This window comes from Silurus meridionalis, chromosome 6 (genome assembly GCF_014805685.1).
Source record: "Silurus meridionalis isolate SWU-2019-XX chromosome 6, ASM1480568v1, whole genome shotgun sequence".
NCBI classification, from domain to species: Eukaryota; Metazoa; Chordata; class Actinopteri; order Siluriformes; family Siluridae; genus Silurus; species Silurus meridionalis.
In genome coordinates this window covers 15,148,702-15,163,121 of record NC_060889.1, presented here as the reverse complement: position 1 = coordinate 15,163,121, position 14,420 = coordinate 15,148,702, and the positions used below count along the sequence as shown (strand labels likewise).

Here is a 14,420-nt window from a genome sequence, read left to right as displayed (position 1 = left end):
AGACACTGTGGATTGTGAAAAGTGCAATAGAAATAAACTTGACTTGATGCAGACGTGTACACCACACAAGTTACAGACACAAATGGGGAGAGTAGAAACAGAGTTAGAGTTGAGGCTCTAACAGGTTTAATTTGTTACCATGTTTATGACGTCACAAAATGTAATTTAAATGTAATATTGGTGGGGAAGGCTGGAGTATACATAGCTTTCTAGTGAATCGTTTAAAATTATATTGTTGTGTTTCTGTATCCGCTATCATTCAATATTCGCTGTCTGGGTTGCGCTTGTGCGATATATGTTTAAAAGTCGATTGGGCTTAATGGAGCATTTTTTTTTTGCATCTCCACTCGACCCACACGTGTCATTCCTCCATGTTGTGTGTGATGAATGATGAATGTAGGTCGTGGTATAACGGTCTCGACGCTCATGGCAGAGTGGAGAGTGGGTGAAGAAGAGGATCCGCCCTGTGAGCGGCTCTAACGTGAATCTCGCCACCTCCCGCGCACTCACACTGCGGCGGTGCAGCTCGGTGCAGCGGCTTCACACTCTCAGCCCTCGCGCTCTCCTGACTCTTATATCGGTCCCGAAAAGGAGAAAATCTTCATCGAGGGAACACTCTACCGCACTCTGAACCATGAAGAGGTTTTCGCCCTGGCTTCTTTTGGCCCTTTTTTACCTGTTCACACTGCGAGGTGAGTGCAGCCCGTCGGCCCTCTTTTGTTAAACCCCCCTGTCGCGTCATCGCTTTTCTGTTCTTTCTACCAGCACCTGTTATACGTGTAACACACATTGCGTGTTAAATAGTTTAGTTTAAAGCTGGGATTTTTTGGTTTTCACGCACTGTTTTGCTTTAGTTGTGAGAAACTGTTGGGATACAGCTGTGCTAGACTAGACTATGTCTGCCTTCATGGTCTGGGTATCACGAGCCAAAGAGGTAGTCTGCAGATTTATGACAAAATGTATTTATTTATTTATTTTTTAAATCATCAGTATTATGATTTACAAAAAAAAAAAATTATTTCCAAAAACCCCAACTGTAACGCATTAGATCCAGCATGATATTGCAGACCAGACAAAATCAGAAACACGCCCATATCAACAATAGCGCTTTCGCCGGTCTCGTGCGCTCCGATAGCGTGCAGGTAGAGCGCAATGCGCATGCGCTTTATGAGCTACACAGAACCCAGGTGCAGCATACGTCTAGGGGTTTTTTGGGGGGGGACTGCGCAATACGGGGAGATACCATTCTATTTGGGGTGGTGATTCTATAGGAAAGCGTTTTTATTTTTCTCAAAGCTATTGTTTCCACCACTAAGAAGACACGTTGCTGTTTAGACACGTCTGAGCGTGCGAGTTGCATTTGCTTTAATAATGGGGATCTAATACTGTATAATGCAGCTGTCGTGTCTCCCCCCTCCCCTACATTGCAGTAGTCTACCCAGCCCAAAAAAACCTTGAATGACTACCTTCTGTCTCCTCCGTTTTATCAGCCACACCCGCTGCTGTGTTTGTAATCAGATCCCTGCTAGAAGCCATGTGCTTAACCTTCATCTCATTAGGTTCATAATTTATGCATGATTACATACTGATCTCTGTCCAGGCCTTTTGCATTATGACTTAAAATCTATGATCTGTAACCATGCATTTCTGAAACTGATTGCATATATCTAGATCTCGTATAGAATCCCCCTATACACACACACACACACACACACACACACACACATATACACACATTTTATATATGTGTATGTATGTGTGTGTATATGTATGTATATGTTTATGTATGTGTGTATATGTATATATATTGTACAGATAAATGACTCAGGAGAGTAAATATACATACTCAGCAAAAGTCACATGCAATGGGTCACATGACACAGGACACCTGGCAGCAGTGCATGGTGTTTTTAATACTGTTACTAATCCTGGCATGAAGTGCAAAGGTCTCCGTCCAGAAAAAAATAGCTGCAGACAGAGTGACAGAGATAAGCCTATCAGACAAGTTTGAAGGCTTTGTAGAGGTAGTGTAGAGCATTATACGATGGAAATAAAATGACAACAAAGAAAAATATAAACAGTGAGCCACTAGTTATGGACAAATGCTTTCTTCGTCATTTGGACTTCCTCTGACATTCGTCCAGATGTCTGAATCTTAATCTATAAGCTCTTTAATCAAAGTGGCACGCAAGGAAAAAATCCTTCTTGAAATATCTTCTTTGTGAGTTATGTGAATACAAAAGGGTTATTTTGTGTATGATGAATATTTCCCTTGTGCACAAACCAGCTGTCAGATTTGGAATGTCATTCACATACACAATAAATAAAACCATGATATTACAAATTAATGTGTGTTTTAGTTTCAGGTTTGTTTTGGGAGATTGAATATCATTTTTTTTGTGTACTGTGGTTACAAATTATGAATGAGTTTGATTTTTGGTTTAGGTCTGACGCAAGATTGGAACCTGGCCGATGCTGTTGAAGATGTTGAAGATCCGAAGCCTCGTAAGAAAAAAAATTTTCGCGTTGAGAGCCACAGTAATCTCTAATGTTTAGCTAAAACCAAATCAGGCCATTTAAGATTTTTTAGCTTAAACTTTGTTTTGGATTTAATTTCTAGATTCAGCAAGATTACAAACAATATATTTATAACCGGTTTTTGTTTAATTATTAATAAGTTTTATATTACTAAATTATTAATATGATTGAATGAAGAATATTATTGCCCCATTGTCAGAGAGACACACATATTCCTAAGTAGAAAGTAAAAAAAAAAACAAAGTTTAAGTGTGGAATTGATTCACAACTAATATGTTTTGTTTTCCAGCTACTCCAACGCCCAAGCCAAATGAAAAAACAGGAGAAGCAGGTGGAGGTAATTACAATCCAACCGCTTTTAAAACATTTCTAGCTTCAATTAGTATTTAATTACTTTACGCATTAAAATAAATGTCTCATGTCCTAAACCACTGCCTGATAATTGATTATCTATTCACTTCAGTTGTTGTTCTAACACAGGCCATTGTGTGTCACTTGGTAGATTTGGATCTCGCAGACGTTTTTGATAAAAATACCCCAAAGCCCCCCATAATACCCAAAGACCCTGTCAAGCCAAAAGACCCTGTCAAGCCAAAAGACCCTGTCAAGCCAAAAGACCCTGTCAAGCCCACAACCAAACCCAAAGGAGGTGAGAGTCATCAATATGGTCCTAATTTCTTTATTTATTGCTCAAATACAGACACATTATTCTTTCTAATTGTAGATTTTCAGGTGCTTTTTTTTCTCCCTCAAGCTTGGCCAGTAATAATTCATGCAGAATTCTCTAGAAATCAGCATTTTGTTCTGCTATCGATACAAATCTTTTTTTTTCTCTGCACATACACAACCCAAAGACCCTGCCCTGCAGTAAATGGTATTAGGAAAAAGTTGATTTATGGGTAATGAAAAGGCGTAATTTTCCAGTTGGTCTTAGGTTAAAAACAGTGTGCCCTGTCTGACTGATATCAGGGCAGCCTCTGGCTGAGTGCAAATCAGCAGCCATAAATGCAGAGGTAGTGTACAATCCAAATCCCTAGTTTGTAAATACTATAATCGTATTCTTCTTATAGGAATTGACCTTTAAAAATGGCCTATACAAATTTTATGTATTTTTTTTAATGATAATAATGGCCGTTATTTGTGATTATTTTAGTTATTTTATAATGTTTATACATGCTGGGTGGAATTTTTACACTTAATGCTAAGCCTTTTTTCAAATCCTACTTTTGTTAAGCAACTTGTGTGTATGTGAGTGTGTGTTAACCTTACTAGCTTTTACTGACAGAGGAGACCCCTGCTGAATATTTTGGCCCAACCGTGCGGCCTGCTTTGTTGCCTCGCTCAACCTCCAGACCGCTCCGAACCTCTCCCCCGCCTCGCAAGGCCGGTGTGTATTGTGTTCCACAGTGGAGCCACTCATAGTCCCAGAGTCTGTGTTTGTCCATTTATACAACCAGATTCAAAGCACATGAAGGAAGACACAAATCACTGTAATTACCAGCATCATGAGTTGAAGTAAAAAAAACATTCTTACTATATTTTGTGTCTGTGGATTTTTCCCCAATGTTTTCTTTTATTCCCATAAATTCACTACATGTACAATCACCAGTGTGTTGCCTGTATGCATGTTTATATCTCTGCAGGCTAGAGATTGTAATTCCCACTGTTTTCTGTCTTCATTGTGATTCTGCATGCCAGCATCACGTTAACCATATCTACTCTTTTTATACCTCTGCTTTATATTTTATAGAACTTTAATAAAAAATAAGGGAGAAAAATTATAGACAATCAATAAATCAAAATGAATCTCAAAGTGCTTTATTCTTCTTATATCACAGCAATTTGGCATGAACGAGGAATGTCTTTCCTGTTAAATATACCAAAAGCTTCACCAGAGCAATGGTTATGCTCATTTTAAAAGCAACAAAAAATAATTTTTTTTTCAATAGGCTTAAATTATTTGTATTTAAAAGTATCATTGCGATATTGCTCTGGCTTTGTTAATACTATGTTTGTGTTATGTATTTTTAAATGTGCACAGATGTCTTACAAAATGCACACTCTTGATAATATATATGTTTGTTTTAGGTGCAGATGATTGGAACCTCGCTGATGGTTTGCCTGGAAAAGATGGTGAGTGATTGATTATTTCTGTCATTTTTCACTATGGTTAATTGAACTGCCAGCTAGGAAACATGCAGTGACTGTCAAATGGCGAAATATATTTAGTCCCAAAAAAAAAAGGGAAACCCGTTTTATTTAACATTTTATATAACAGAACCCGAGAAACTGCATCAAGCAAATGGTACATGTAAATGGTTAACATCCTGTCATGAGCTGTTGCAGGCAAGATAGAGCAGGAATACTAAACACAGTGATTTTGAAACAGGTTGTATTATTGAGGCACAGATACATGAGGTTCAGTTAGACGGGGTGCTCAGCTGGCTGGGTTTTTGTACTGAAAGACATAATGGAAAGACATTTGTCAAATCAAATTTTATTTGTGACATACACATACATACAGGGTACGACATTCAGTGAAATGCTTTTTACGACGGTCTGGCATGAGGGAATAGGATGGGGAGAAAAATAAACCAAGAAAAAGAAGGCAGATAAATAAAGTATTAACCATATAAAATATATAAACATATATGAGAAAAAAAGTGTATATACAATTTATGCTTATGAAGAGAACACGTAGCCGGAGCAGTTGTGATGGCAGCTGACCTCACCGGCGCCAGGCTTGGACATTGTAATTAGAGTACACCTTACATGACAGTAACACACATGGATTCGTGCCATTTAGTGCTGATCAGACTACCAGTACGAACAGTCCAAACACACACATTGTCTTTTTCCCCTTTTTTTTAATTTTAATGTCACCTGCATGTTTCTAAAATCATTGATTTAGGACTATATGGTATTTCACTGAAAGCTGTGTTTTAGTTTTTCAAAAAGAGGCAACTAAGCAAGACTTTTTTAATTTTTGCTCTCTTATTCCATATCAAACTTTAAAAAAAAATGGAGGTGGCTGTTTTTCAGAGGTCGGTTTTTATGGCAAGACCTGAACTGTGCCTGAAAAATAAACATCCATCTTCAGGCCAGTTAAAGCTTTCACTTGTTAAATGTTGTACATAAGAGATATATGTTAAAGCTGTTAACCTCGGGCCAATGCCACAGAGATCCTTTACTGGGACTTAAGAGAGAGAGAGAAAACGTCATCCTTCTGAACAATCACAGTGACACTAGGTGATTGGGGTAACTGTAAGCTCATATTCGAGGAACAGGGTAGAAATCTTTTCTTTCATGTGTCTCATGTGCCTTGTGTGCAATGCGGCATTAGCGTCAGTGCACTGGATGGATTCACATCACATAAAATTGGAAAAGTGGTACATTTGAAGAAACGTTTGCTTGTATGCTGTTTTTTAGCACTACTATTTAGCACTGTTATATATGAGAGAGCTAATTGCTTGATAATATGCTAATGCCAATGAAGTGATCTCTGAGAAAGAAGTGTGAATGTGAAGTCAGACTGAACTCTCGTGTTCCTATCAGATAATGGCTTTGGAGGAGGTGACCGCAAGCCCGGTATCAGTGGTGGAACTGGTGGTGAGGAAAACATACTGCTTATGGGTGATGCTTCCTGTCCTGCGAATGAAATCTGCTTCTCACGTGAAAAGATTTGAAATCCACCTTTTTGACATTAATATGGTTTAATCAGCAGTCTGGCTCTGATTATAGCCTTGTGCAGTGTGTAAACGCATCCTACTAATAACTCGCCCACTCTGAGTCTGTTCTGCTACTGTATAAAACATAATGCATGCATAATGCATTCTTGCTTCTGGTAATAGCTGTTATTCTCTCCTGCTTTCAGAGGATAACCACTCTCTTTGTTTCGTGTTGAGGATTTTCTGTAGCGTTGGGACTTTGTGTGTGTGGGAACCTTTTATATGGTGCTCACGTGTAATGGTTTTTTTTCTGCCTTCACAGAAGGCACTCTAACAGATGAAGATCTAGCTAATGTTGTGGATGACACCTACAAGCCAGACAAAGGGAAAGGTAGGAGATTAGACCAATTTAGAGAAAATTTATATTCTTTATATACAAACCCGATTCCAAAAAAGTTGGGACACTGTACAAAATGTGAAGAAAAAAGAAATGCAATAATTTACAAATCTCATAAACTTATATTTTATTCACAATAGAATATAGATAACATATCAAATGTTGAATGTGAGACATTTTGAAATGTCATGCCAAAAATTGGTTAATTTTGGATTTCATAAGAGCTACACATTCCAAAAAAGTTGGGACAGATAGCAATAAGAGGCCAGAAAAGTTAAATGTACATATAAGGAACAGCTGGAGGACCAATTTGCAACTTATTAGGTCGATTGGCAGCATGATTGGGTATAAAAAAAAGCCTCTTAGAGTGGCAGTGTCTCTCAGAAGTCAAGATGGGCAGAGGATCACCAATTCCCCCAATGCTGCAGCGAAAAATAGTCAAGTAATATCAGAAAAGAGTTTCTCAGAGAAGAATTGCAAAGAGTTTAAAGTTATCATCATCTACAGTGCATAATATCATCCAAAGATTCAGAGAATCTGGAACAATCTCTGTGCGTAAGGGTCAAGGCCGGAAAACCATACTAGATGCCCGTGATCTTCGGGCCGTTAGACGCACTGCATCACATACAGGAATGCTACTGTAATGGAAATCACAATATGGGCTCAGGAATACTTCCAGAAGGATAAATACCGTGCCATTCGCCGTTGCCGGCTAAAACTCTATAGGTCAAAAAAGAAGCCATATCTAAACATGATCCAGAAGCGCAGGCGTTTTCTCTGGGCCAAGGCTCATTTAAAATGGACTGTGGCAAAGTGGAAAACTGTTCTGTGGTCAGACAAATCAAAATTTGAAGTTCTTTTGGGAAAACTGGGATGTCATGTCTTCCGGACTAAAGAGGATAAGGACAACCCAAGTTGTTATCAGCACTCAGTTTCAAAGCCTGCATCTCTGATGGTATGGGGTTGCATGAGTGTGTGTGGCATGGGCAGCTTACACATCTGGAAAGGCACCATTAATGCTGAAAGGTATATCCAAGTTCTACAGAACAACATATGCTCCCATCCAGACGTCCTCTCTTTCAGGGACCACCTTGCATTTTCTAACATGACAATGCACATACTGCATCAGTTACAACATCATGGCTGCGTAGAAGAAGGATCCGGGTACTGAAATGGCCAGCCTGCAGTCCAGATCTTTCACCCATAGAAAACATTTGGCGCGTCATAAAGAGGAAGATGCGACAAAGAAGACGGTTGAGCAACTAGAAGCCTGTATTAGACAAGAATGGGACAACATTCCTATTCCTAAACTTGAGCAACTTGTCTCCTCAGTCCCCAGATGTTTGCAGACTGTTATAAAAAGAAGAGGGGATGCCACACAGTGGTAACATGGCCTTGTCCCAACTTTTTTGAGATGTGTTGATGCCATGAAATTTAAAATCAACTTATTTTCCCCTTAAAATTATACATTTTCTGATTTTAAACATTTGAAATATCATCTATGTTGTATTCTAAATAAAATATTGAAATTTGAAAATTCCACATCATTGCATTCTGTTTTTATTCACAATTTGTACAGTGTCCCAACTTTTTTGGAGTCTGGTTTGTCCTTGGTTAATATAAAGTCTATAAGGGAAAAACATTTTATTTTTTATGTGTGGGGAAAAATGTCTCTTCATAATTTCCATAACTAAGTTTTCTGCTGATCTTTATATCGTTCTTGACTCAAGGAATATGTGTGTGCTACTAGGAGGACGAGGTGGTTCAGGAGGTTCAGGTGGTGTTGTGGAACCTGCTGACGATGGCGATTATGGTAACAATTATATCCTTATTCCAGCATAGCTTTTTTTAAATTGTTACCAGAAAATATAAGAAGCCGGCTCCATTACCAAGATACATTTTGTAACTTTTTTTTAAGATACCATGACTGAGACTAGCACCATCGCTGGGATTGTAAGTGCTGTTGCCATGGCGCTGTTTGGTGCAGTCAGCGGCTATATCTCTTACCAGAAGAAGAAGTTCTGCTTCAGCATACAACGTAAGAACTAACGACTAGCACTTTATTGTCATATGGACAGACCGTTTGTCCTGCCTCTTCCAATGTTCTTCACTGTCACTGCTTTTTTTCACAGAGAGTCTAAATGCAGATATTGTTAAAGCAGAGAATCCAGAAGCCGTCGTGGCTCAGGAACCTCAAGGTAAGGCTTAGGGGCTCTTTCTTTTTTTTTCCCCTCTTGTTATTGTTACATTGTACCTAATTTCTTGTTGACACAAAGTACATTGCACATTGAAACTGCTATTTGTTACACCTAGTTGTCTTCGAAGTGTCTTTGTGACTGTCGTCAGAAACTTCTCACACTGACGTGATATTATGCACACTAGGGATTTTATAACTCGTAGGTTAAGACACAACAGGGTTAGGGTTGAAATGTTTTTAAGGTTTTTTTAAATGTACTTGGAAAACTTGGATACGCTCAATGGAATTGGAATGGTTTAAGATCATTTTGTCACTCATGTCAATTCATTCATTTCCGTTTTCTCATAAACTCTGCATTTATAATCTCCCATTGGCCTAATACCAGTTTAGACATTTCACATTGTTTCTTTAATCAATTCATATTAATATGAAAATGACGGTCACTGAAACAATTGTATAAATCTCATGTGTGCGACTGAAATAAGTGGATTTAATTCTGACACTAATTCATATAATCTGTATACAATTTCTGTAACAAGTGGCACGTATACAATCTGAAACTGAACAATCATCTACATGAACGTCTTCTTTTCCAAACTAACAGGATTTTCATTCAGAGTACATTTCAAAATGCTCCAATGAATGGTTTTTATATGACACATTCATGTTTTGGTCAATATTAAGTTTGATAGTACAGTGGAACCTTGGGTTACGAGTTTAATTGGTTCCATCACTTTACTCTTAACCTGAAAAGCTCGTATCCCGATACAAATTTTCCCATAAGAATGAATAGAAACTTCGGTAATTCGTTCTGGACACCCAAAAAGTGTTTCTTAAAAAAAAATAACGCCAATATTCACTAATATTATTTACTTTTAACATGTTATATTGAAATCGCATCATATAAAAACATATAACCATATAAAAAATAAATCTTTAAATGGTACCTTACTTTTAAGAAGTCTCGCTGCGTGCATGATGGAGACGACGTCCGTAGAAGCGGGAGGAGGGAGAGTTATTGTTTGGAAGGAGAATTTCCATCAGGCTACTTTGTTGGCGGCATGGTGATAGGAATACGTACAGTATTTAAAGTTCAGTAATTCCACACTGTTAGAGCGACGAGCGGATGTGTATGTGCTGCACGAGAGCGCAGCGAGAGCACGTGGCGATACGTAAAAAAAACTAACCTGCCTGCGATTTTTCCGTGCGCAACGCTCGTATCCTAAAAAATTTCTCGTAACTAGAGGCAACATTTTTTATGAACTGCGATTCGTAACCTGAATTATACGTATGCCGGGGCGTTCGTAACCCGAGGTTCCACTGTATATAATATAATCCTTTCTTCAAAATCATGAGAAGTTCAGTCACGTAATCTTTAATAATAATCATAAGTCAAGTCATAAAATATATTAAAAAAAAGACACAGGACTATATGATGTTCTAATGGCTTTACTGCAGGACAGTAAATGTAAATATACAGTAAGTGAAATATACAGGTTCTATTTATGTATAATGTATGGTTAGAAACCGAGGACATGCAGGTATGCATATGTTTTATGCTTTCTCACTTTGTTGAAACTGTTGTCTAACAAAACCGTTCTCATTTTTACAGTTCAACAAACTCTGCTCCAGCCCCCGAACGCTGAGCCGCCCACAGAAGACAACAAGGTGTAACCTGCGATGCATCTTCCAGCCTGAAGAGGGAGTGCATACATGCTCTCAGTGGGGTGGGGTTGGGGTGGGGGTACTTTTGCTTTGTCACGAAGTCAAAGTTTCTGTGAAATATTTCTTTAACGGTTTGCCTTCATTCTCACTAATACGACGGTTTACAATATTTATCCTTCGAAGTTCAATGAAATCGTGCAGAAGTTTCATGTGTTGCGAGACAAACTCTTCATGCATTAGTGCTGCTCCAGCGTTTTCTTTGCGTCACACTGTTGTGTGAAAGCATCACTGTGCAACTAGCGTGTGTCATTGGTCCACGGTGTGTGATTGGATTGTTTACATAATATTAAAGAAGTACTTCTATATGGGAAGCGTTAGAGCAGGAGAGTCGGACTGTGGTCCCGTCATTACAGTCCAGAACTCCTCGGGTCATTAAGAGAGGAATCGACACACTGTGTGTGACTCAGTGGGAATTCAGGACCAGAACCCGATTCTCCTGATTTATAAAATTAATTGTTAACGATTGCAGTTTCCATTTGCTAAAGATTTTATTATCTTTTTACAAGCACCTTTTAACATTAGAAGAAAAAAAAACATTTTACAATGATTTGTACATTTGTGCCCTGTGAAGTAATTGTTGTGTATATAGGCGTTTTTTTGGGGGGGATTAAACATGACTTTTGAGAAGCTTAGAGAAAGCTGAAGATCGCCACTCACAGGTTTAATTTGCATTTAAAACATGACTGACGACTTGAAGTGAGCTTAGGTGTATCAGAAGCTAGTTGTTTTGAAGGAACCTTGTTGATCAAGCTCTGCCGACTTGCTGTGTTTTTTTGTGCGTGCGTGTGTGCGTGTGTTTCCTGGTCCAGCAGCAGTAGCAGATTTTCAGAGGCGCACATTCCTGTAATGAAGACGCCATAGTATACTTGTTCGGAATATGTAGAAGATGAAGTCTTACATTAGCACAAACATGGTAACTTTTTTTTCCCTTATTAGGGAATTTGCCGTTCGGAGACGTTTGTGGTTAAAAAAAAGATAAAAAAAGAGAGATATTGTGCTTGTACAATGTGCTTTTGCGTGTTATTCATGTTTGTACTGGTTATATCGGTGTATCTTGATATGCACTTGTAGCAGTGTAGCTACAGTACAATAGATTTTTGTTAGCAGTCATTGTGTTAGGGCTTAGATTCTTTTGTCTTTTGGATCCACTTAAAATCTCTTGCCCCTTTACAGTTTTGCTGCATTGGCTGTGTTCCTATTGGTATGTTCGGTAACTTCCTCCCTTCATTCAAGCATTTGAGAAGGCCCTCGTTGTTGCGTTGCGCGAACAGCTGTTCGCTTCAGATTCGGATTCCACTTTAAGGCCCGAAGGTTTTCGAAGTTTCAAAAGAAGGCAATAAAACAGTTGGAACACAGCCCTGTTTTCCTTTCCCTGAGGTTCCCCAGTTTTTTCCCCCCTGACTCCTGTCGCCTCCTCGCTGCACCTTATCTATCTTTTTAGCCACAAGCTGCTGGTGCTTTACTTCTTAGGCCTTATCCTGTTACGCGGCCGCACTATCGCAAACGAGAGTTGAGCACGCTGACTATCAGCTTCAGATGAATGTGTACGTAATCGAACTCTTGCTAGGACAGTCCACTGTAATTCAGAAGAACACACAGATCATCCAGAACGCTTCTACTACATACAAATGTCCGCTTGTACTCAACGCATCGAGAACGTCACGTCCTACCGAGAGTTCCAGTCGACGTCAATAATCTAAACGAATGTAATTTTTTTGTACTCTGCTGTTTCTTGATCACTTTAATGTAGCATCTCTGGTGTTACTTTGGCAAAAAAAAAAAAGGAAACCACCAAAGACAAGGCAGTGACGATGCGATCCTGTCCCTGTGTGGGTTTTTGCCTCAGATTCTGGCGACTGTTCAGATTCGGTCCGTAGCGAAATTTCAAATTTCACAAATGCCTTGAAAAAATGCTTTGAGTGGCGTAGCGTGGCGTGCGTATTCGACTGTTTTATTTCACCTGCACGGTGGACTCCAAGGATGCACTGTGATCAGTGTGGCTAGTCATCGAGAAGGCCACGTGTTGGGAGGCCGCTTTCGGTTTCGAAGGAATTCGGGGCTCTTGGCGTCTTTTGGATAGGAACTGCAAAACTTTTTTCTATAAGGGTAAAAAAAAAAAAATAAACAGATGCATGCTTCGATTCTTTAGCTGTAGCCAGTTTTTTCTCGCGTACTGCATTTGACGTATGAAGTCCGGACGGGTTTTATAAGAAGAGAAGTGTTTCGGATTTGCACTGCCAGTGAAGTGACACATTTTACCACCAACTCCACAGATCAAATCGAGACATTATACAGTAGGAGGTTGCATTGTATCACCAGTGCCTGTTCACTTCAGTCCAGATTCACTGCTGATCACGTGACGGCAAGAGCATGTTTAAGATCTACCGACAATCATCACTGCTTCAACGGCCAATTTTCTACTTGTATTTGGAAATAAAAGATCTGTTTTAAAGTCTCAACTCTCACTGGCAATACCTGATAGAAAGAGATTAATATGAAGAAAAAAGCAACAATAAAAAAAATGACAAACTGAACTGGATCGGTTTATTTATTTATTTTTACACACGGAATGTCAGAAGCTTCTTCAACTTGACCACAAATCTGACAGGTACATTGTAAATGTACTGTGCAATAAAGACCTCAATGCTGGATTGGACATGTGCTAAATACACTGCTCATTCTTATGCTTATGCGAACAGGCACCACAGTGCTAACATCAGGATCAGATCAACAGCTTCACTTAGCATTCACAATTAAAAAATTGTAATCCAGTGACTTGTTTGGTTATTGCTGCCAGATGGGTTTATGTGTGTATTTCTGAAACTGCTGATCAAGAATTTTCACACACAACACACTCTAGAGTTACATGGAATGGTGCAAAACATATCCATTAAGTGGCAGTACTGAGTCTTAGCGATGAGAACATTTAGAGAAGAACCTTGGTACGGTTAATAGGAAGGCCACGGTAACCTCATACATCTATTTACAAACACAATGATCTGTAAAGTGTTTCAAAACACAGCATGCCATGAAGAATAAAACCCTCATTGGATTCCATTTGTGTTCACCCCAATCAGGAATCTGAGGCCACACCAATCAGACTGGAAATCGAGCAGATCTTTAACTAGCTTCAGTGGTCAAGTTTCAGTGATCCTCATGTGATTGGAGAACTTCAATACAAAACATGTTGAAATGACTGGTAAATGTTTAACATATGCATAAAAAGACAGAGACCATGTGCAAAAAATGTGAAGGGTTAAATATGCATCCTCACCAACGGCTTAGTCTGTAAACGTTCATCAGGATTACAGTCACCGTGTGTTTGTAGAGGAAAAAGGGAACAGCAGTTGTAAGTACAGGATGTAACTAAACTCTTACGTAGCTGCTATAAGAAGTGTGTAACATGCCTCCAGTTTCAGTTGTATCTTTGCACTGATGGCTCACAGTTCAGCTTTCATTACACTGAATGTTTAATGGAGGAAACACAAGTGGACCTTCATAGACCTTTACAGAGCAGCATGGAGACAAAACAGAGAATAATTCAACTAATCATTCATTTGTCAAGTCATGGAAGTGTAAAACAACACACGTATTCCATTTTTGTAGCTAAAAATACCAAGGAGTGTATTTCAATTTACATACAAATACATGCTTTCAATATAAAATAAATCAAGCACCTATATTCATATGTTGGCATCTGAATACACTATATGAACAAAAGTATTGGGACATTTCCAGCCATATGTAGATCCTTCACTTAAACTAGGAGACCCAAACCTGGTCCAGCATGACAATTCCTCTGTGCAGAATTTAAACTCCATGAAAATATGCTTTACATGAGATGGAGTGGAAGAACTCGAGCGGCCTGCAATAGAGATCTCAGTAGGTCAACTCT

The 14,420-nt window shown here is 38.9% G+C and overlaps 1 protein-coding gene across 4 annotated transcripts; it reads left to right on the top strand.

Moving 5' to 3' along the window:
• The first annotated feature begins 109 nt into the window (after nucleotides 1–109).
• cd99l2 (CD99 molecule-like 2) lies at nucleotides 110–13,059 on the top strand. 4 transcript variants are annotated; one of them, XM_046851620.1, is made up of 12 exons: nucleotides 110–692; nucleotides 2,446–2,505; nucleotides 2,828–2,875; nucleotides 3,041–3,187; nucleotides 3,824–3,925; nucleotides 4,627–4,671; nucleotides 6,094–6,147; nucleotides 6,529–6,597; nucleotides 8,354–8,416; nucleotides 8,522–8,641; nucleotides 8,736–8,801; nucleotides 10,413–13,059. In XM_046851620.1, the coding sequence occupies exons 1-12, from the start codon at nucleotides 635–637 to the stop codon at nucleotides 10,472–10,474; spliced, it is 894 nt and encodes a 297-aa protein (XP_046707576.1). In that variant the 5' UTR covers nucleotides 110–634; the 3' UTR covers nucleotides 10,475–13,059. The 4 variants fall into 4 exon arrangements, with proteins under 4 accessions (XP_046707576.1, XP_046707577.1, XP_046707578.1 ...); XM_046851621.1 differs by lacking the exon at nucleotides 6,094–6,147 and having other exon boundaries at nucleotides 112–692; XM_046851622.1 differs by lacking the exon at nucleotides 3,824–3,925 and having other exon boundaries at nucleotides 114–692.
• The last annotated feature ends 1,361 nt before the right edge of the window (nucleotides 13,060–14,420 follow it).